A 24,117-nucleotide genomic window follows, 5' to 3' on the forward strand; every position below is an offset into this window, starting at 1 on the left:
ACAGCTGAGAAAGTATGAAGATAGAAGAATTTACCACTTTTGATAGAAACTCTGTTTGCTTATTAAATGCAAAGTGAATAAAAAGAACATGAATGACCTGAGAATATCATTTACAGAGACAGAAATGGAAGCTTTAAGGAAGTGAAGGAAATGGTGGTGCTGTACAAGCTACATGGGAAAAAGTGACATCATGAGTAAGCACTTGCAATTGTTAACATTTTAAAGCCAAACCCACAACAACAACCCTCCCAACCTTGCAAGGTACAGCAGTGTGCCCTAGTTTCCTACTTTTGGGATAACGCCTGTTGTATCCATTTTTAGAACTGTAATAATTCTACAATCTGTTGTTATTTTTAACGATTTCTTCAGGCATGTTTATGGGCAGAGTGAAAAATAAGAAATCTAGCAGAGTAACATGCTTTTATTTTACTACAACACATATAAGGAAAACAAATATGCCAGTGGTACATTTCCAATTTGACAGAGCAATCTCACAAGTATTTATATTTAGGAAAAAAGACACATCAATTACTAAGTTGTTACCAGGATAAATTATCAAGTAAGACAATCCAGCCAAACATCTTTTGTAGGTTATTCTTCCATGAAGACAACAATTTCCAGTTTTCAGAATCTGATAAAACCAAGTTACTCAAATTATATTTCTAAGGATACAGTTATAACAGAAACAAAAAAGTTGAAAACTCTCATATTCATTTAAGTCTCTATATCTTACAGGAAAGTAAAATTGTTATTTTTTCAAATATTGCCAATTGAAAGCAAAAAGAACACCTATACAGCTCAATTTTCCCAGTAAGCAGAAACAGAAAATGTTATTTTACTAAACCCTAGAGAAAAAACACAGCATTACTCTTCCGCATAAATTAAATCAAACAAAAACAAGAGAAAGCACCCAAAGATGCTTTGTTTCTTTAAAAAACTCTTCTCTAGGCAATATATTTAACACTTCAATATCCCTTTCAATTCTCCCATGGAAATCCTGAGAAAAAGTATTTCTCCTCCCATTACCACTGACAGAGAAAACCTCTTCCTTAAAGGCTCTGTGGGCCAGTCTTAATCTTAGCCCAATTTTTATCTTGCTCATTTTTGCCTGTGGTCTTCTGTTCAGTTTCCCTGCTTAGGGCACCCATCATAATCTCTAGTTCTTCATCCACCATGAACTAGATATCATTTTTCATTTTATCTAGATCTGTCTCCCTTTAAACCTTCTAGGTGTCACTAAAGGTGGTGGAAGGTGGAGAAGAGAGCAGAGGGAAGTAAGAGCTCCAGCAGTCTATTTTACAGGACAACCTGTCCCTGGAAATAATGAAGAGCTAAAGCCATATTAAACTAAAAGGCCTGCTTTTGAGCTATCACTTTTTTTTTTTTTTTAAGAGACAGGAGACAGACAGGTGGAAAGAAAGTGTACTGCCACCCTGGCATTTAATCATGTTCAGGGTAAGGAGAGGAGGCACAAGAGGTATACCTAGGTTTCATGTGAATTTACTAGTTGAGGCTGAGAAAGCCTGGTAGTTAGAATGGACACCATCCTTACTCTGGCCATAAGAATAACATCTAACTTGTCACTTTAACCACTAGCATGACAGTTAGTAGTGTTCTGGATCATGGAGGTGGAGGGAAGGGTGGGGTGAGGAATCAAGGAAGTCTTTTGGGGAGAGGAATGGGTCTTTTGTGTGCTGGCAGGAAACCTGGGTCCACCAGCAGTTCTAGGGATTCTTGTTTACCAAAAACCAGACAGTGGGGTTGACAATTATCTGCAAGGTAGGCAGGAGCCCAAGGTGGATAGGCATAGCCAGTAGTAGGCAGTAGGAGGTGACCAGAGGTGCAAGAAGCGCAGTGGAGTCACATAAATCACATAGACCAAGTAGCACACTGCTGCTCTCTCTACCCCACAATTGTCCACAGGCTACGTGCCTGTACTAAAGAGCAAAGTGGGTAGAATGAGCTCCTAGGCAAAGCTAGAATTCCAAGTGGTAAGAGCCAGCACAAAGACCCTGGGAACAAACAGGGTCCATGCAGTGCAGATAAAGATAATGCAATTTACAGCATCATTTGCTTGGCCTAGGAATAATGTGAATCATGGCCATGCAGCATGTGATAGTAATGCAGAATGGCATGAAAGCCATGTGGAAATGGAGGGGCATGGCCTTGAAAGTCTCAATCTTGAGGTTGAGAAAACAATGTCCAGAGGAAAAAGGTGATAGAAATGTCAGGAAAGAAAAAAAAAAAAAAAAAGGTAGAAGGCATACCCATTTCTGTTGTCCAAGCACAGGTCCAGCAAGTAGTGGTAGGGGACCTTGTGCAGTACCTCCAAAGGCAGAGATTAACCAGACTGAAATCCAAAGGGCCTGGGGATCTCTACTGGCTCTCTTATTGGGCGACGTCTGGCTCTACGGACTCCTTCACGCAACAGGTAATATTGCAGTGGATTTGGCCACAAATCCTCTTTGATAATTTCGGCAATCTTGTCAGACTCTGGAAGACTATGGTCTGAAAACCAGGTGAAGAAATTGCAGACGACATCTTGGCTCCTGCGAATGAAGGATTGGGGTTCATAACCCCGGCGCCATATGATTGGGGTGGAAAGAGAAACCACTCGGCCAGAGGCTCTGACCTCATATTCTTTGACAATAAGCTTGTTTCTGAAGTAGGGGTTTCTTCGAAAGAAGAACTTGAATTTGCAGCCAGTTCTAGGGTGTCTGAGCTCCTTTACCTCCAAATTGGTTATGTATCTTAACATCTCTGCATCTTGGCCCCTAATCATGGGGGACAACTGGGGGTGGTTCCGAAAGGCAGTGACCCAGAAGCCCGGGATATTCTGAATGATGTAGTTTCTTCTCTCCAGGTAGTGACGACGCATCCGCCCAAATTTATGCTCCAGTTGCTGAAAGGCCCTGTCAGCCTGAGCATTCACAGTGTCCAGTTCCAACTGGATGGCTTCCAGGGGGTTCATGCGGAGATCTATATTCAAGGGTCGGGGCCCGTCTTCTTCCTTCGCCTCCTCGACCTCTCTATTTTCCTCCATCATTTCTATTTCTTCACCTACTTGCTTCTCTATCTCCATCTTCTGCTCCACCACCTCTTCCTCCTCCTCCTTCACTCCTTCCTTCTCTACCACCTCCTCATCCACTGCTACCGAGAAAATGGTGGACTTCTCAGTCTCCACTTCCTTGGCCTTCACCTCTGCCAACACCTCAGACCCCGACCTCTCTGGCTTCTCTCCCCCAGGGCCGCGCGGCTCTCCACTCTGACAGCCATTTTTCAGGCGGTAGTCCGTTGCCACGGACACCGACACAGCTTCCAGGCCTTCCGTAAGAGGCGGAGCCTCCGCCTGCCCCACTTCGGTCGCTACGAAACCGCGATCCCCACCGCCTCCAATCTGGGCTGGGTGGCCACAGCCCGCGGGGGCGCACAAGGCTCCCCGCTCCTCTGGAAGCTGAGGCGGTGGCAGCGCGACCGTGTTCAAGCTTCCCGCACCCGGCTCCGCCATCACCTGTGACGCCTCGGTTTCCTCACGGAGCTTCAAGCACTTGTGTGGATCCGGGTCTCCTGGGGCATGGTCGGGAGTCGTGAGACTGCGGGTTTGGGGGAAAGGGGACCTCTCAGCCCCAGCCAGGTCGCTCATGTCAGTAGCAGCCTGACCAACGGTAGATTAACGTCCGTTTTCCTCACAGAAGCCACCCCAAAGCCAACCGCGGGTTCGCAACGCCCGCCCCCTTGTCTCGCGAGCGTTTCCGCGAGGTTGACGTCAGGGACGTAGATCTCACCAGAACGCGAGAACTCCCTGCTTGCTCCGCCCTTGCCTGATGTCCCGGGTTATCGTAGTTTTGCTTGTGTGAATCTAGTGGGGTGAAGGAATGATTTGACTTACGTTAATAAATGTATTTCGGACTCAGAGACTGAAGGCAGTGAGCACCCTCGCCGCGGTGCCTCTGGAAACTGCTTCCAGCATGTAAGCTGCGGTAATCGTAGCGGTCACAGCACTACACTGCCTGTTGTCGTTGTCTGAAAACATGTTTTACGTAAGTATTTTTCAGGCAGGAAGGTAAATTACCCCATAATGGCCAGGAGCAAAAATATCTTTATTTTTAAACTGACATGAAAAGCAAATTGTTTCTTTTTTCTCAAGTAGAAATGACTGGCCTCTAACATTACTGGGAGAAAAAACTGCTCCGCGGCTTTTTACCTCTAAAGTGACGCATAGTATTCCTTGCTAGTTCTGAGTTGATAATCTACTTCAAAGAAGAGTTTGTGCTACGTAATTTCTGCAGAAATTAAGCCAGGGCCAATTAGCTGAATCTTGTTTCGTGGCCCCTCACTGCAGGAAATTAGAAAAGCTATTTTAAGTCCCATAAACTATTAATCTGTTCACGAATTAAGTTCTGCAGAGAGGTAGGAGAGGTTGGCCCAAATGAAGTACGTATTCATTGCAGTCAGCTCATAGAGTTTAAGAGGGGTGTCTGTCTTTGGTTGTTTTAGTTTGTTGACTTGTGAAGAAAACTGGTGTTACAAAGTAAACAAGGCCTCAGAGAAATACTAGTGGGGGATCTCCTGCCACCATTTTTTATAAAGAAAAGCTAATTAAAATAGGTAATCAAGATAGTCCTGAAGTAGAAGACAAACTTGCAGAATGCGGGTGTGCAGTTGGTTGACTCAAGGTGCAAAACAGGCAAACATTTTTTTTCCTATTTGCTTTGCCTTGGATTGTAGTCTATTTTATTAATGCCCCCCAAAGATGTCCTCCTCCTAATCATCAGAATCTGTGAATATGTTCTCTTCTGTGGCAAAAGGGACTTTGCAAATGTGCTTAGGTTAAAGATCTGGAGATGGGAAGATTACGCTGGATTATCCAGGTGGGACCCATGTATTTACAATGGTCCTTATAAGAAGGAAGTTGGAGTGTCAGTCTTTGAATATATGACAATCAAAGCAGAGGTGAGAAAAAGAGAGAAAGAGATTTGAAGGTGCTGTGCTGTGGAATTTGAAGATGGAACCAGGATCCAAGGAATAAAGGCAGCCTCTAGAATCTGGAAAGGTAAGGAAATAGATTCTCCCGTAGAGCCTCCAAAGGAATGCAGCACTGCCAACATCTTTATGATGTCTAACCTCCAGAATATACATAAAAAAGTTAATTTGTGTGATTTTAAACTACTAAGTTTGTGGTAATTTGTTACTCAAGCAATATGAAACGAATACTCCTTGGGTTGAACTTTGTTTGCATCTCTGTGTGTGTCATGTTTTTCCTAGCAGCAGCTCCTTGGTGCTTGCCCATTGCTTCCTCTGAGGTCCTGCCTCCTCCTGACAGCTGTGATGTATCATATCCTGAGCCTCTTTGGTTATCAAGACCAGAATTAGGCAATATCCAGAAAGAGAACAGTAAAGCCAAAACCTACCACAAAAGGTATTTGAGAAGACTATGAACTCCAGGAGGACAGGGTCATAGTTTTGTTTACCACTATTTACGTAGTACCTAACACACCGCCTTGCACAGTGTTACATTATTAGAACGTTAAATACAGGAACAAATGAACAGAATACAGTTTCTCCTTGTGGTGCTTGGTGCTTGGCTGACAATTACTCTTGTAGATAAGAATGAATAATGGAATTTTCCACAAGGCCCACTTCTTTCTTATTGCCATGAAATCATCATCTGTCTTGGAACTGGAATAATCTAATTTGACCTAAACTGGAAACTTTTATTACTCTAATATGCCTTCTGTTTTTAAGCAGAAGACTCTATTGCCAGGCTTTCATCAGGACTAGATGTGGCTTTATTTGTCAAAGGCACTATTATGATGTCTGCAAGTGTATTTAATTAGTGCTCTAACTGATAATGTTAGGAAAGACTCCAGTGATAGATGGTGCATATAAATGTAATCAGGATTCTGGAGAGTGTAAGTGTTGAGACACTGTGAAGGAAACTTCCCCTCTCTTACTATCAGTACGTTTGGAAAAGCCATGATATGGGATACTTGGTTGCATATATTCAGAAAATAAGGAAAAACTTGAATTTTCCTAATTTTGTCTGAAAGTCACAGTAGAGAAGTGATTGTGGTGATAACTCTTCATTATAGAAGATGGAGAGTCTAAGTTCTAATCACTTTTGAATAAGAGAAGGTCCAGCGAGAAACGAGGATTTAGAGGGAAAAGCAGATTTGTGTATTCTGTGCAACTTTTTTTTTAAGAAAGAATCTTTTCATGGAAGAAAGAACTCTTTAGGATTTCAGTCTGCACCAAGTTTCATGTGCTCAAGGAGTTATTTTGCTATGCAGGGGGAAAAAAAAGAATATGATTGCTATTTGCCACAGAAAATTGTACTTAATATATTAATAATATTATTTGCAGCTATTACTTGCAGAAGTTTTTCCTTATCTTTTTGAACCTAAAGTCTTAAAAGGAATATGTGTCTTTTTTACATAACACAGTTATCTTGCTATCTAAAACATTCTCTTTTTAGGTCGATACTGTTCATTCTCTAAGACCCTATCACAAACCTATCTTGCTTTAGAATGTGCTAGGCATTTTATATGCATTAAATTGTCAAATTTTATAAAAGAGGAAACAGTAACTGAGAGGTTAACTAACTTAACCAAGATCGTACGTAAAAATTCTTAAATTCCTCCTCCTTTCTCCTAGGGGAAACTTCCCTGAACCACTCTATGACTCATTAATCTTCCTGCTCTGAATTCTTACAACTTTTTTTATGAGCTGTGCCATGCAATTGAGCACTTAATTATACTCGTCCTCTTAGTGACTCTGGTTGTTTCATGCATGTCAGTCTCAGCATTCCAGTATTCTAGCATCATCCCATGAGAGAGGACACAGTTGCTTCTTCTTTTGCATTTACTCAGCATAGCATGGAGCTGAGATTTTGGTAGGTCCTTAATGATATTTGTTGATTTGAATAAAACAAAACTTTAAATCATCTTATAAAAACTACCAGTATGTCTGTACTGGCATTACATTTTATTTTATGGGGGAGTATATTTTGGCTCTGCTTCATATACTACCTTTTTGCACTCCCCTAATGTTGAATTAATACACATTTATCTGCCTACTACCATTCCCCTATCCACAAGCATATTAATATTTGTTAGGAAAGTATGCCAGGATTTGCTTTCTGTTTAAAGGAAAAGTGGTTATTCATAATACCTAAATTCAGTATTTTGTAAACCCTATGTGACCCCCATCACTTTTTTTTAGCAAGTTAGTCTTTACTTTCTTGACATGAAATTCATGGAAAATATAACCCACCTACACACATTAATAGAAAAACATATATATAATGACGACTCTGATATAAAAGAGAGAAGTAATTTATAATAGTGTCTGTTTTAATATGCAAAGGCATTAACATGCCCACATTATAAGAAATCACAAAATAGAAAGTTACACCTGTTAGTATAATCAGCATAGACGGAGACCGATACAGGTAGGTTTTACTTGTGACTCAAATACCCTGAGTAGCATTCCTCTCGGTGACCAAATCTCGGTTAAGTTCTGGAAAAGAAAAAGGAAGAGTTCCCCTAGATTGCCATGGCTCCATATTTCTTCCATTGTAAAAAATACATTTTCACCAAAAAAAGAAAGGAAAGAAATACATTTTCACATTTCTGTAATCAAAGTGTGTCTTATAAGCACTATCATCCAGGTGTCAGTCATGACGTTGTTGTCATTGCCTGAGCATGTGAGAACTTAGTTGTTGTTACTGATTTCATTCTGGACAAACTTTAAAGACCATCTGAGGAAGAGCTACAACCTATAGTTTGAAAACTTTCCATCAATTTCTTAGGAAGGCTCAAAAAAGGGACAACATCAAAACTTAAGTAATTGGTATCTGTCTTTGAAGAAAATCATAGATACAAGAATTGGACACCATTTTAAGAAATATAGCATCACCAAAGTAGTTGAGAGTAGAGAGGATAATATTGTTTGGAAAAACATGGATACTGACAACTCTGAGTCAAAAACTGTTGCAGAAAATTTTCTGAATATGAAGAAGTTTTAAAAATACCTTAATTTATTTTGCTTTTGTTTTTCCTTTTATATATGCCCAAGCAAGTGTGATATTTGATTTACATCTAAATAAAGTCTAAAAGAGCTTTTGAAAGATGTAGTAAACATTATGTATAAAAATGCATTGTGTCATAGTTTAATCAGCAATATTTTCTTTTTTTCTATCTTTTCTTGGTGATATTTAAATAATACTATCTTTTACAATTGATAATGTCTTAAATAAGATGAAATGTCATAGTTTCCTTCCTCGAATATTCACTGCACAGTAAAACAGTGCAAACATACTTCGTTTTTACATGTAAAATTGTTAAATGTTAAATGTTAAAAATGTTAAATTCCAGGCTCACATAAATAAATATAGGTGGTTTCCCCTCTCTGAAGTGGGACAATTTTATTGTTCTTGAGGACTTACCGTTGGTATATAGCATTCTTGACACTACCTAATGAAAGCCAATAACATTCTTTTTAATAATCAAAATACACCTCCACAAATTTCTAAGACACGCCAAAGGAAGGTACATCTACTGAGAATCTTATTACTTAGTGGGCATGGTATTCACATTGATTTTCACTAGAGGGAGCAAGTGGTCTTTAAGAAAATGACAGGAACTTTGAAGCGGTCTTTCACTAGAAATGAAATACTCTTGTAATTTAAATTGAATCATAATCTTTTACTCCTATTATGCTGTAATTGTTATAAAGTAGTCTTCTCAAATGGGGCTTATATTTGTTATGATGACTTCCAGTAATCAAATCAGGCCAAAATATCTCATAAGACCCTACCTATTCCGACAAGGTCCCTACCTGTGTAGACTAGTCATGGACCTGGTTTCAAGTTCTAGTTCTGCCACTCACTGTCTGTTTAACCCAGGCGAGTCACTTCATCTCTCTGAGCCAGTGAATCTCTATGTTAAATAGAGATTTTTTTTAAAAAGATTTTATTTTTTTATTTGAGAGAGTGAGAGAGAGAGCACAAGCAGTGGGGAGGGGCAGAGGGAGAGGGAGAAGCAGACTCCCTACTGAGCAGGGAGCCCAAGGTGGGGCTTGATCCCAGAACCCTGAGATCATGGCCTGGGCTGAAGGCAGACGCTTAACCAACTGAGCCACCCAGGTGCCTCTAAATAGAGATTATAGTACATACTTGACCAGCCTGTTAGGAGGATGAAATAAGATATGTGTAAAGTTGAGCACTGTAAGCTTTCAATGAATAAAAGCTAACAGTATTATTTGTATTGTTTTATGCTAATAAAACTTATATATTAAACTATTGTGCAAGGAACAGTGAGGCACTAAATTCCATTATAAAAATTGTGTTTAGGATTCAGACAAGAAAGACATCAATGTGTATTACAATGGTCAGTGAAAACTTCATCCGGAAAATGAGACTTGAATTGGACTCTGCTATAGGTAAGAACTGAACAACATTAAAAAGAGGTGGGGATGAGGGCATAGTAATCACATTTGTTAACTGCTCCAGCTATTTCAACATGCATTCTGGACCTGCACTGTACATTACAGTAGTCACTAGCCACGTGTGCCTATTTAAGTTTAAATTAATTAAAATTAAAAATTTGGTTCATCAGTTACACTGACCACATTGTAAGAACTCCAGAGCAACATCTGGCTAGTGGCCACTCTTGGAAAGCATACATGGCAGAAAGTTCTATTAAACAACCCCATTTTTGACATATAGTATCTTCAGGTTGTGGGAAGAAGGAGGCTTGCTGGTACTAAAATGCCATTTCACAGTTATAGCAGGCCTATACTTATAAAAGTCTTAAAGAAGAAAAAATCACGTATTAAAATTCATCCTTTCAGTTGGCATTTTTGATGCAAAAATTCCGTGTTTATAGTGGGAGTAAGTACTTTCACTAGAAGTATTTACTGACTCACATAATATGAAAAAGATATCTAAATATTATGCTCCTTCACTATAAAACTTACAATTTAAAGTAATTTACAAAAGTGAGCTATTACTTCAGAGGGAATAGTGAAGCTAAACAAATCAAATTCAGGAAGCATTAGTTGAAAAACTTGTGTAATTAGGTTAATCATTTAAATAACCAATAAAGGTGCCTGGTTGGCTCGGTTGGGTGTCTGCATTCGGCTCAGGTCATGGTCTTGGGGTCCTGGGGTGCTGGGATCGAGCCCTGAGTCGGACTCCCTGTTCAGCGGGGCAGTCTGCTTCTCCCTCTCCCTCTGCGCCTCCCCTCCCCCCCATGCTTTCTCTCAAATAAATAAATCTTTAATAAATAAATAAATAACCAATCAAACGTATGCTTAGTGGGACAAGCCCTTACTGTACTTTTAGTAAAGTGAAATAATTTAAAGTAAAATGAAAAGAAAATAAAATAATGTGAAACAACTAATGAAAATAATTACATGGAATTTTATATCAGTGTGAGTCATGGTGATTTGCTTGGTACAATACCAAAAGTGGACAGTCAAGCCATTTAATAAATGTGACTTTTATTTTTGAAAGCACCTCAAAATCCTAAAGTTAAGAAATTGTATCCAAGGGAAAGTATTTCTATGTGTTTTCTAGATAGTATGAAGTTTAGACAAGTAGCTAAGTTCTTTAAATATTGTTCCCATGAATTTGTGTTGCCCTGTTCATTAAAGCTCCAGAGCCTCATATATAATCTTACAAAAATAGTGTAATTTTGTTTTTGTGGAGTCCCAAGATCCAAAACCTTTTTTACAACAGTCAGACTTCCATGATAAAAAACAAAACAAAACAGTCCTCTTGTTTTAAAACAAGTTTCATCTAAGTCATTTACTAGTTTCCACATAAAAATTAATTCAATATGAAAAGTTCATAATATGGTATCTAACTTGATACTTTCGTTGTTATAACACTTCATCTGTTAGCTGAGAACTCTGATTTGTGAATTCTTTGGCTCTAATTCTATATTGCAACTTCCTTTGGTTTGTAAGCAAGCCATACTATGCACATCTGTTTTTAAAATGTGAAAAGTTGATTTGGAAGGAGACCATCATTCATTCATTTGGCCACTAATAGAAATGTTCTCATCCCCTCTATGACATAGGTAGAATTCACCTTACTATACAGATTAGGTAATCTCAGAGAGGTCAAGTGACTTGCCGAAAGTTACATAGCTTGTAAGTAATGGAGTATGGATATAAACCCAGTTTTCCTAACTTCAAAGCTCTTTCTAATTTGCCATGTTGCTTTTCTGATTTCTCGAAATCTTTAACAGTAACCAGGGAACTCAAGGACTGCTGCCTGTTTCCCGATAACTTTTTCCTAGGGTTTGTGTCTTCTGTAGCACCCAGAGGATTCTTCTGCAGTGTTGGCTACATTGAATGATTCCACATTGAACGCTAACTTATACAGCCATGGGAACTTCAGTATCTTAATCTAAACAGAATTTATGGCTTTTAGGAGACAAGTACCCTCAGTGGAAGCATTTATTAAATGTGGTACAGATTTAAGAAACAATACCTCCTGCTACCACTGATATTTCTAATTTAACAGCATTTCCAGATTCTTACACGTGGGGCTCAGAGATTTGAATTGCTGATGAATGAAATCAAGGATAAAAGAGCTCTAACTAATAAATACTTCACTAGTTTTTACTATTCTGTACTCAGGAGGAAGTTTTAAAAATAAAAGTTTGTTATCGGGAAATACATAAGTCCAATTTGGAAATGATTCTTTATAATTCATCCTAAGAAGAGAGAGGAAATCTGCATCCTTCCTACTTAACATATCATCTACCCATGTTGGAAACCTTTCCCTGATTTAAAAACAGAGGGATCATCTTAACTGCTTACTTCTCTCCCAAAGAGAACATTTTCACAGTTCAACCACAGTGAAATTGTTGATTCAATGCTGATGAGACACCCTCAGCAAGAATCCAGATGCAAGTAGGAGCCCAGACAGCTTGAGGAATGGCTGAAAGGTAGGGCCATTAGTGGGCGGGGATGGTTAGGTAAAATGGAATCTGATGGCTAACCACCTCATTTGTGTGTGAAAGAGTGTTACTATGTTATGCATAATATATAATTACAATAGATATGCATTTTATTTTTTATCTTATTTAAATTCAATTAATTAACATATGGTGTATCATTAGTTTCAGATGTAGAGTTCAGTTATTCATCAGTTGCATATAACACGCAGTGCTTATTACATCACGTGCGCTCCTTAATGCCCATCACCCAGTTACCCCATCCCTTCACCCACCTCCCCTCCAGCAACCCTCAGTTTGTTTCCTATGATTAAGAGTCTCTTATGGTTTGTCTCCGTCTCTGATTTCATCTTATTTTTCCCTCTTTTCCCCTATGATTATCAGTTTTGTTTCTTAAATTCCACATATAAGTGAAACCATATGATAATTGTCTTTCTCTAATTTACTTATTTCACTTAACATAATACCCTCCAGTTCCTCCACGTTGTTGCAAATGGTAAGGTTTCATCCTTTTTGATGGCTGGGTAATATTCCATATATGTAGCACATCCTCTTTATCCATTCATCTGTTGAAGGACATCTGGGCTCTTTCCATAGTTTGGCTATTGTGAACATTGCTGCTATAACCATTGGGGTGCAGGTGCCTCTTCAGATCACAACATTTGTAGCCTTTGGGTAAATACCTAGTAGTGCTTACAGGGTTGTAGGGTAGCTCTATTTTTAACTTCTTGGGGGAACCTCCATACTCTTTTCCGGAGTGGCTGCACCAGCTTGCATTCCTACGAACAGTGTAAGAGGGTTCCCCTTTTTCTGCATTGTCACCAACATTTGTTGTTTCCTGACTTGTTAATTTTTAGATATGTGTTTTAAAATCCCTTGAACATTAGAGGATATTGGAGGTTTTTAAACAGGGAACTGACATGAATGTGTCAGAAAATAACTTCGGTGAGTTTTTTTTGGTTTTTTGGGTTTTTTTGCTCAGCAATCTTTATTCAGTTCTGGGGGGAATCCCTCCCTTCCTTCCCATGCTCCCGTCCCTCTTGCCCCTCTCCCCCCAGGGCTCTGTGGGGTTCAGTGTCCTCCTTTGTTGAGAGTAGGTCCTGGGGTCCAGAGGCCTGGTCTAAAGAATAGTCAGAACAGCTGGTCCCTTAGTGGGGATGCTGGTCTTCTCTGTTGTGGGGAAGAAGGAAGGTGGACAGAAATACTGCCCACCAGCACTCAGAGCTCCACTATCTTTCCAGCTTGGGTTGCAGAGTAGTGGGGTGGTGGGGATGTCTAGCCTCAGCAGCCAGAGGGTCAGGGATCAGGTTCCCAGGGTAGCACCAGAGAAGCAGCTCAGAGCAAGGGCTCCTGAGTGGGAGCAGAGTTGGGGGAAAGCCATTGGGGGGGGGGGGCTGCAGTAAGGGTGGTCATTGTGCAAGCTGAGTCAAGAGAAGTGGGTGGCCGTGTTCTCTTGAGAAAGGAATTGTTTGCGCAAGGGCTCCTGTTCCTCCTCCAGGTGCCGCTTGGTGCTCATGGGCACAGCTTCTCAGAGAGGGGAGCTCACATCCTGGCTCGGGGTGTCCCCGACGGCAGCCCGTGGGTAGCATTGGGCTCAACCCAGGGGGCCTTGTTCTAGGGACTGCTGCAGGATCATACAAAATAACATTAACCGCTACATGGAAAACGGCTTGAAGGTTGTAATGATTAAAGGATGGGAAATTAGTTTTTAAGTGTTACGATAACTCAGGCAAAGATTGTTAAAGTATATTTAGAAGTGTGGTAATGACAAAACAGAATAAGAGAAATAATTCAAGAATTGACTGAAACTAGGTATGAAGATGGGCGAGGAGTTTGTTTCAGTTTGGACAACAGGAATGAGTGGAAATGTGAGTGAGCTATGGAATATAGGAATAATATATTATCAGGTTTTAATGGGAGGGAAGACATCACAAGTTCAATTACAGACAAGCGGAGTTTCATTGTGAATCTGGGGAAACCTATTAGAGATATTGGAAATAGATTTGAGCATTTATAGGTCAGGAGAAGAGTAGAATGGTTCTGTGAAAAGGGGGTATATGCAAATGACCTCCAAAGGCCAGGGGAGCCAGTAGACCAGAGAAAAAGGCTTGCAAGTCCAGGTTGACAGGAAATGGTTTTTATTAAGGGAATTTATGGATAGAAGCATGTCTTGGGCTGCCACAAGACAAGCAGATTTCCACAACCCAGCCTCCTTTAAGACCTGCTTTTATAGCCCTAGAGACTAGTAGTACATGTTGAGGGACCACCCGGGAGGAGAATGTTTAAGAATAGTCATATCTCCAGGGCAGATCAAAGATATTCTGCCCTCAAGGTGTGCTTAGGTGTGTGGCCAAACAAAAGAATGGTGAGGGAGGGGGCCTGCTCAAGAAGGTTTCAGGTCACAAACTGGTCATCATGGCAGATTTGTCTAAGATGGCATTAGTCTGATTCACACCAGGGTCTACAGATAGATTTGGAAGTCATTAATATATAGGTAATGAAGGATAGTTGGAAGAAAGGTAGGCAGGGACAAGGCCCCCACCCCTGTCCTAAGAGGAAAACTACCCTTAAAAGGAAAAAGACCCCATCCTGTTATTCTAGGCTTTACTTAGTCCCCTAGCTCTAAGTCTTCCTACTGGGAGGCCTTACAACTTGTATGTGACAGAAAAGAAGGGAATGGCCTTGGACGTCCTAACCCAGGCCTAGGGGCCAGCTCAACAGCCAGTGGGATATTTAAACAAAGTGCTTGATCTTGTGGCCTATGCTGACCGGCGTGCCTTAGGGCAGTGGTGGCCACTGCCCTCTTGGTCCCCAAGGCTACAGAACACCACCCTGAAAGGAGCCTACCACCCTGTAAGGAGCCTTCCACCCTTTCCCAGATGAAAAACTACCTGATAGGTAGATGATCGTGTGGACAGAAACCTGATTGGATGACAGGCACGTGGAGGGGGATAATCAGATTAAAACAGCCCACACCAAAGAACCCATAAAAACCCCTAGATTTAAACACCAAATTGGCAACCCAATCCTCTCGGGTCCCCTTGCTCTTTGGGAGCTTTGTACTATCGCTCAGAAAACTTTGCTTTAACATAGCTCAATGAGCTTTGCTTTGCTGCCCACCACTCTTTGGTCTTCCTCTTCATTCTTCGAAGCCGTGTGACCAAGAACTACGTGCACCAAAGAAAAAGAAATCCTTTAACATAGGTGATAGTTGAAACTATCAGAGTGGACGAAAACACAGACATGCAGAAGAGAAGAAAGGAGACCCAAAAGTGGAAGTCTGTGGAACACTGACATGAGAAAGACAGGTGAGGTGGGACAAACAGAGGAATTGAAAAGTAGGCATTAGTGATAGGGGAAGAACCAGAAGAGTGCTGTCGCAGAAGGCAAGGGGGGAATGGACTTCAGGATGCTAGCGTTCAGCAGGTGCAGCGATGCCAAGTGAGACAAAGCCTGGGAAGAAAAGTTCCTGAATTGTGTGGGCATGGTATCTTGAGTGAGAACAGTTTCAGAAGAGTTGAGGGACAGAGAGTTACAGAGTTAAAGAATGAATGAGAAATGAAGAAAGTGTAAGTAGCTTGTGAGGCCAGTTCTTTAATAATTGGCAGTTCAGAAAAGGAGAGTGAAGAGGGGATATATTTAGGGAGATGTTGAGTTTGTTTGTAAGAAGTGGGGTTGAAGAAAGTCCTAATCATTAGGAAAAATGTGTACCCAGTTGCCAGCAGAAATGGCCTCCAGGGAAATGGGGATGGGAAAGGAGAAGAGGGTTTTAACTTCTTGCTTCCTACAATTTTAAGGAGAGTTAGTGACATTCAAATGGCTTTTAGACTTTGAATTAAAAAAATTTTTAAACATTAAAGAAAATCCTCTCATACAATGATGAAAAAACTGAACTTGGTCAAATACAGAGTTTAGTATTCACTCAGAAGAAAACAACACAAACTAACAAATTTGCTTTGAAAACATTTTGGGTTGGTATTTAAAGGCTGAAGCAAAAACACTAGCTCAAAATGTGATATTGAATTCAAGGTGAATTAAGGCTTTTTTCTTTGTCTTAAATCTGTGGGATAAGGCCAGTATTAGGTTAAAGACTTATTTAAAGCAGCTGAAGCTCAGTTAGAAACTTAATTTATTGAGGTGTATTTCTTGTGGAGTATTGGATGCTTTAAAAAATGAGCTAGCAGAAGGCTAGCTGAAGACAAAGCATAAGCTGACACCCTGCAACCTCCCCTCCACTCCTGGATGGGACATATGTGACTATCTTCCAGGAGTCTCCTAACTATCTTAATGTTAGTACCTTGCTAGAGGGGAAAACAACCTGAACTTGACGATGGTGAGGCCTCCGATATCTGGTAGGTCTGGGGTCCTCTTTAGCCTTATCTTGTAGTTCCTCTTTAGCAGTATCCTGAAGGTCTTCTTTAATATGAAAATCCTCAACTCCCAAGTATATAATCAGCCACTCCTCAAGACCCCCGTGCAGTAGCTCTTTCTGCCCACGGATCCTGTCCCAGTGCTTTAATAAAACTACCATTTTGCACCAAAGATGTCTCAAGAATTCTTTCTTGATCATGGGCTCCAGACCTCACCCCACCAAACCTCACCTATATTCCACAACCACATCACTTGGGGATTTATTTGTATTGCTTTTATATAAAGTATATATTTTAAATCTATTAGTAGTGTTCTTCAGAGAAATAGAACTAATAGGAGGTAGATATAGATGCAGATATAGATATACATATGGAGATTTATTATGAGGAATTGATTCATGTGATTATGGAGGCCGAGAAGTCCTGTATTTACCAACTACAAGCTGGAGACCTAGAAAAGCCAATGGTGCAAGTCAGTCCAAGTCTGAAGGCCTGAGAACCAGGGAGCAGATGGTGTAAATCCCAGTCCCCGGACTGGAGAAGATATGAGACATCCCAGTTCATTCAGTGAGGCAGGGAAAAGAGGGTGAATTCCTCCTTTTTCTGCCAATAGTTCTGTTCAGGCCCCCAATGGATTAGATGAGGCCCACCTACACAGGGGAGGCAGTCTGTTGAGTCCAGTGATTCAAATGGTAATCTCTTCTGGAAACACACTTCCCAGACACACCCAGAACATTTAATGTGGACACCATAGTCAAGTTGACACTTAAAGGTCACAATATGCAAATTAGTAATTAGCGAATAATTAATACATATGTCTATTTTTTATAAAAGGTTATTTTATATGGAAGGCTTAGATGCAGGGTGCTAGAATTAGTAAAACACAGCTAGCTTCCAAGTTAAAAATAGTTTACTTATTAGAATTTCATTGGAGGTATTGTCTGGCTTTTAAAATAGAAGGGCTTCTTGGGCCCCTGGGTGGCTCAGTCAGTTAAGCATCCGCCTTTGGCTCAGGTCATGATCTCAGGGTCCTGGGATCCAGCCCCAAATAGGCCTTCCTGCTCAGCAGGGAGTCTGCCTTTCCCTCCCCCTCGACCTCTCCCCCATCCCCACTCATTTTCTCCCTCTCTCTCTCTCTGTCTCTCTCTGTCTCATATAAATGAATAAAATCTTTAAAGTAGAAAGGCTCCTGTATTCATATATAAGTAATTTTGGGGTCTAGATGTATTGATAGAAGTATCAAGGAAGATGGGAAGGCCCTAGATATGGAACTTGAAAAGCCTGAGGGTACAAGGACTCTTGGGAAGGGAGAGAAGATGGGAGACGTATTCGTAAAAAGAGGTAAGAAAAGAAAAGCCTTGTAAGCTGATGCTTGAGTCCTGGTGTCAGAGATAGCATAAGGTGTTAGAACCTCAGTCCTGGGGTGCCTGGGTGGCTTGGTTGTTTGGGTGTTTGCCTTCGGCTTTGGTCCTGGGGTGGGGCCCCACGTCGGGCTCTCTGCTAAGCGGAGAGCCTACTTCTCCCTCTCCCTCTGCCTGCTGCTCCTTCTGCTTGTGCTCTCTCTATGTCAAATAAATAAATAAAATCTTAAAACAAAACAAAATAAAAACCCCAGTCCAGTCTCTTCATCTAGTCGCTGTCCCATCTTGAAGCCAGAAGAGAGAATATAGGGAAAAAGAGGAGACATGAACATAGCAGGTCCCTCCTCCCACCCGTCTTCATTACCAATGCAGAACAAAATGACTTGGGCAGAGCATACCCTCTTAGAACTCCAAGGTATGTTGCAGTGAGTAGAATATTCACCAACTACATAGGGGGCACTTCCTGTAGTGAGTTATGGTTAAGTGTTGAGGATTCCAGGATAGACGCTGTGCTTGCCCTGAGAGATTGTCCAGCAGGATGGATGTTGATTTGAACATGAATCATTACACTGCCATTTGAAAAGGGGAGTGTTAGACATATTTTACCAAGTATAATCTGAACACTGAGCACAGGAATACTCAGCAAGTGCCTGGGGGTTTGGAGAGAGCTTCCTAGAAGGGAAACTTGAGCTGGAACTTGAAAGAAAAAGAAAGGTGTGAGAGTAGAGGGTGCTGACAGGATGGGAGATAGGCTGGGGAACAGCCCAGGCAAAGGCAGACAGGAGGGAGGAAGCCTGCTTGTGCAACAAGCATAGACAAAATGGGGTGGCTGATGGGGAGTGGGGAGGGAAGGGAAAGGGGGGCAGAAGGCTGTATCATGGGTTGGGCTGTATTTGAAGGGCTTTGAGACTCATTATCTGCTGTCTGTGTCCTACTGAACTCTGACACTGTACTTTTTTTTTTCTGTTTAAAATTTGCCGGGGCGCCTGGGTGGCTCAGTCATTAAGGGTCTGCCTTCTGCTCAGGGCCTGATCCCAGAGTCCTGGGATTGAGCCCCACATCAGGCTTCTCTGCTGGGAGCCTGCTTCTTCCTCTCCCACTCACCCTGCTTGTGTTCCCTCTCTTGCTGGCTGTCTCTCTCTCTGTCAAATAAATAAATAAAATCTTTAAAAAAAAATTTGCCAACTTCATTCCAGATTTTTAATTGGGTCTTTATTATAAGATGAGATGAGATGCAACATCCTAATTAGTCAACAGTAGAACAGGAAGGCAGGAACCACAATACAGAAAATAAAAAATAACAGCCTTAAAGATTGAGACAAAGTAGAGCTGTCTAGGTTTTTAGAAAGCAATAATTTACCTCCTGGAAGTTGATATGTTTTTCAGTACTGTTAGTTTCAGTTATTTTTTTAACACATCGACTAAACCCTGGAAGAGAATAATTTTAATTCAAAGCTGTAAGTTGATTTACTTAAAGGGAGAAAGAAAAATGCAAGTTGTCATTTTCTTTCCATTCTGAAAAGAGCTAGAATATTATCATTAGAAGCCTCTTTGAAAACAGAACTTCATTAAATGGGACTCCACGGATGAAAAATTTTTCATAATCTCATCAGTTTTGCTTTTGCTTAGCAAATCAGCTCTTCATGATTAGTGTAAACCAGTAATAAACATGGTACGCTGAAGTTACATTTACAATATTCAAGACAGATAAGATTTTCCATTCAACCTCATCCATCTTGGAAACATTTTTTCAGTAAAAAATATTTCTGAAATCCCTAGTATGCGTGAGGAACCATTCTAGGTACTGGGAATATAGCTTTGAACAAGACATTCCAAATCACTGCCCATTAGGAGTTTACATTTTAGCGTGCGGAGAGAGATAATAAATATGAAAACATATAAAAAGGTATTTGGGGGGACCAATAATTGCTGTAAAAAATGTCAGTGAAAAGAATGACTGGGGATGGCTTATTCGGTTAAGTGTCTGCCTTCAGCTTAGGTCATGATCCCAAGGGCCTAGGATGGAGTCCCACATCGGGCTCCCAGGGAGCCCGCTTCTCCCTCTGCCTATTGCTCCCCCTGCTTGTGCTCTCTCTCTCAATCTGACAAGTAAATAAATAAAATCTTAAAAAAAAAAAAAAAGAAAGAAAGGATGACTGGGGCTAAGGTAATAAATAAGAAAAGGCCTTTATGTGGAGGTGATATTAGAGTTAAACCTGAATGGTGAGAAGGTGATCCACTGGGAAAAGCATTGTAAACAGAGGAACCAAAGAGCAAAGACTAAGACAAGTCTAATCAACAAAAAGAAGAGAAATATTGGATATTGTAAACATAACTCCAATATACCATGTTTATTACTGGTTTACAAACTTTATTTAGGAGGTAAGATCAGAGGGATGGGGTAGTCAGACCATGTAACGCTTGAAGGCTATGAGGAAGTTAGATTCTAGCTGGTAACAAGAATCTAAGTTTTTGCTAGGGTGGTGGTGACATAATTGGATTCATGCTTTGGAAAAGGCATTTGGCTATTTTGTGGGGATTGAGTGGGGATTAAGAGTGGAGGCAAGAAAACCAATAAGGAACCTGCTGCAGTGGCTTGACTAGGGTTGTCACTGTAGAAATTATGAGAAGTGGTAAGACTCAGGAAATGATTTGGATAGGCAAATTAGAACTGTTGGTGCTCTGCCCATATCCCCTTGGCATTCACTATTTCAGTGCATGCTGAAGGCTTCCTACTGCCTGGACAGAATCCCAACTTCCTCATCTCTGCAGTGGAGAACAACTCTGATGAATGTTCCACACCATCTTCTCAAAGGTCCCGATGGGATCTGTCCATTATCAGTGACCTTGTCCATTATCAGTAATCCAGCTGTCCTTATCAGTAACCTGCTCATCATCATCCACTATATTGGCTTCCTTCCTTTCTTCTCTTTCCCAGTCCCCACAAATGCCTCTTGGAATCCCGTCCTAAAAAAACAAAGTGTAATCCAATCCCTGTCCCAGGGTAGGTTTCTGGGGGAACTCAGTTTATGACACCAATTTAAATAAATTCTAAACTTTCTACTTCAGATATATTTTTCCCATCTATGTTCAAAGTCCTGCTTATGAATCTTCTTAAATTATCTGGACCATCTTCAGCAAATGCATTTTTTATCAGACTAGTTGGGTCGCAGGGGTATAAGAGCACCTGGCGTCAGGGGTCCCAGTAGACCAGGTTTGCCCACTCACTGCTGACAAAATCCAAAGGCAGAGAAATGAGTGGTGGTGAAACAATAAAGGAATTTATTTCACTGAGGCCAATGGACTAGCCTCTCAAAGACTAGCCAAAAATATAAGTTTATATAAGGAAAATGGGACAAAGGTTGGTGAGTACATGCAGGTGGGAAGTAAAAATCAGATAATCATTTTCATGGGTGGGGTTTTGATGGCTCAGGGAAGTCCCTATTGTTTGAGGGGCTAGTTTCGGTTCCCATCAGGCGACGCTTTGCCTCCAGGGTCTTTTGCCTGAGTGAAAATTAAGTTCTTAATCAATTAGAAAGTACAGACTGAAGTCAAAATGGGAGTAGTTGAAGTCTTCTTTCAAAACCAGGGAAAAGTTCACTTGAGGAAGAGGTAGAGTTTCTCTGCCATTTCTGTGCCTCTAGAATTTAGTTGTGATCTCTGACCACTAGGCTCTTAAATTCTCACTAAACTATTGTAATAGGGACTTGGGTTAAGTGTTCAGCAGATATGGTGATTATCCATTATGGTTTGCCTGGGACTGAGGGGTTTTCCTGGCCTGGGAAACTCAGTGTTAAAACCAGTCAGTTACCTGCGTTAAACACTGAATTATTGGTAACTTTATTAAAGTTTAGGCCCTGGAGTAAGAAATATTTGAGTTCCCAATCCTGATAGGCCACTTATTGGCTTGGTAATCATAGGCAAATCCCCTAATCTTTCTATTCCTTGTTTCTTATCTATAGAGTTAACACTACTACCAAAATCATAGATCTGTTATAAAGATTAAATGAGATTATATGTGATAGGCAGAATAATGGCCCCCCAAAGATATCTACATCCTAATCCCGGGACTCTGTGAATATAATATTACATGACAAGAAGGAATTAAGGTTGCTGATCAGCTGACCTTGAGATAGGGAGATTTTTCTGGACTATCTGGGTGGGCCCAATGTAAACACGAGTCTCCTTAAAGTGGAAGAGGAAGACAGAACAGGAAGTCAGAGTGATGCGATGTGAGCCGAAGTGTATCAGCATTGCTAGCTCTGAAGATGGAGGAAGAAGCCACTAGCCAAGTATGTGGGCAAACTCTAGAAGCTGGAAAGGGCGAGGAAACGGATCCTCCTCAGAGGCTGCAGAAAGGGATGCTGCCCTGCCCACGCCTTGAGTTTGGCCCCGTGAAACTCGTTTTGGACTTAATGATCTCCAGAGCGCTAAGATATTTTAAGTTGTGTTGTTTTAAACTACTAAGTTTGTGGTCATTTGTTACGGCAGCTATAGAAAGCCAAACATGTAAAGCATGTAACACATGTCTGACCCACAGTGTTGGTACGATAGTGTAAGCTAACTCGGGGCCAGTGTCAAGATTCACAGGAAGCATTTCGCTTTTCTGCATTTTTCAGAATGCAGGGGAGGGGAGCCATTCTCTCCCACTTTATTCATTACCACCCTTCTCAATCGTTAACTCCTGAATAAATTATTTTTTGGATGCCTCAGGTCAGATATTATCTTTTTCCTTTGAAACCTTAGTATGGTTTGTACATCTATTGTGATTACTTGTTTTGTTTTACTTTGAGTTATTTGTGAATTTATTTTACTAATCCCTCTTAGTTTGGAAACAAGTTGAATATGAGGACAATTTTGACTAGCTTTTCTATTCCCCTGGCAGTATCAATTTTCATAAAATAGGTAATGATAATTAAGTATTATTAAGTGATAAATATGGGGAAAGAGGAAATGAAGGCAAGCAGTTTTCCAATGTGACCTGAAAAGTCCAGTCACATACACTCACATGCCAATGCAAACCTTGGTTTGCAAGGGAGACAGAAATTAGTCTCTAACTAATGTGGTTTGTGCTCACCTAAAATTCAAGAGGAAGAAAAGACTGAATACTGAGGAACAATTACCAGTTTCTCCCGCCAGTCGATTTAAGAATAATTTGAGCCAATTAAAAGTTATCTGTAATTATGGGTTTAGAAAGCTATTAGAGAACAAAATGTTCCAGAAGCATGGTAAACTAAAAATATAGGTAAATTTTCTCATCCTGAGAATCTGCTTGAATTAAAAAAATTATTCCTTAGAAAAGGAAAGAAAAAAAATTATTCCTTGATTTTGAGTTTCATGGAATTTGAACTCATAAATCTTAAAACTGTTATAACTAGAATATATTTGGCTATCCTGGGCCAAAACTTTTAAGAGTGTAAGCCAAGTTAGGTCAGTTTTGTAGAGTCTGCCCTTTAGAACTTCCTCATTTTTGAATTCCTGGCTTTAATGGCAAACAGAGTGAAGAAAAAAGCAAAAGAAACGTATGCCACATTTGTGGGGAGTGGAGAGGTGGGTAAACACAGAGTTCTGAGTGTAGTTACAAATATATATTAACTCAAGTTCTGGATGGATTTTTGATGTCTCACTGGTTGGACCATCAAAGTTTTTTAGGAAGAAGGAATAAACACAAAATTCTAAACTGCTTTCATCGTTTCGGGATGTTATCATTTTTACTTGGGGCTTTTCTCCAGTGTGGTATTCTGGGTGGGTTGCTTCCTCTCTCCTAAATGACTCAGGCATTTTAAGCATCGAGGATAGATCTAGATAGATACAGACTAGTTATAGGTGTAGAGACAGAACAGAGAGATGAGGAAGGTTCTTTTCACTCAACTTGTACCAAATAGGATTTTCAAAACTTGAACAGAACTATTCACAACTTATTTTTTCTCATCTAAGAGGTCCAAGATAATCTTTCAGTGCACATCTTTAAGTGATTAATGTTGAAATGGATAATTCCACAGTATATTATGACCTGAAGTTGACCCAGTAAAATTAGTATGGTCTGAAAGAAAGTTACTTAACACACTTTGCTATTTTCTGAGATTGCTAGTTTTTGGTGATGGTTGGCTGTGGGCAAGGATAATATGGAACATTAGATGGAAATATAGTTGTGGAATTTTAATAAACTGCCAGTCTGCTAATAATATGCTTTTGTTCAAAAAATTTGGCAGTTATTCATAAATCTTAGTCCAGAAAAAAAGTGCGAATTTTTCTTAGGAAGATGTGTATAGTATTTGGAGAATAGAGAAAAGACAGACCTTCAGACCCTCACACCTTCCAGAAAGAGACTTTATTCAGCACTGAACTACTAAATTTGTACTTTGAGAGGTCGCTGGAATCCTTTGGGATCCAAAGTTGAAATTAGAGGAAACATTG

At 40.4% G+C, this 24,117-nt stretch overlaps 2 protein-coding genes and 1 pseudogene across 10 annotated transcripts in view; 1 reads left to right on the plus strand and 2 right to left on the minus strand.

Moving 5' to 3' along the window:
* Window positions 1–403: 403 nt before the first annotated feature.
* Window positions 404–3,736, minus strand: TSPYL1 (TSPY like 1). Its single transcript, XM_045798526.2, has one exon. The coding sequence runs from the start codon at window positions 3,641–3,643 to the stop codon at window positions 2,342–2,344; it is 1,302 nt and encodes a 433-aa protein (XP_045654482.1). The 5' UTR covers window positions 3,644–3,736; the 3' UTR covers window positions 404–2,341.
* A 45-nt stretch (window positions 3,737–3,781) lies between these two features.
* DSE (dermatan sulfate epimerase) overlaps window positions 3,782–24,117 on the plus strand; it is a 145,984-nt gene continuing 125,648 nt past the window's right edge. For 2 of the 9 annotated variants that reach the window (XM_045798513.2, XM_087865412.1), the window contains exons 1-2: window positions 3,782–5,053; window positions 9,353–9,441. Coding sequence is in view for 1 of the 9 variants with exons in the window: in XM_087865410.1 (XP_087721536.1) it covers window positions 4,032–4,040 (9 nt within the window). In the remaining 8 variants the exon portion in view is untranslated. Of the gene's footprint in view, window positions 9,442–24,117 lie in introns of all 9 variants that reach the window. The other 7 variants (XM_087865407.1, XM_087865411.1, XM_045798515.2 and 4 more) reach the window with 5 other exon arrangements.
* On the minus strand, window positions 13,188–13,605 carry LOC148109260 (host cell factor C1 regulator 1 pseudogene; annotated as a pseudogene).

This window comes from Ursus americanus, chromosome 11 (genome assembly GCF_024610735.1).
Source record: "Ursus americanus isolate L20-20 chromosome 11, mUrsAme1.1.p, whole genome shotgun sequence".
NCBI lineage: Eukaryota > Metazoa > Chordata > Mammalia > Carnivora > Ursidae > Ursus > Ursus americanus.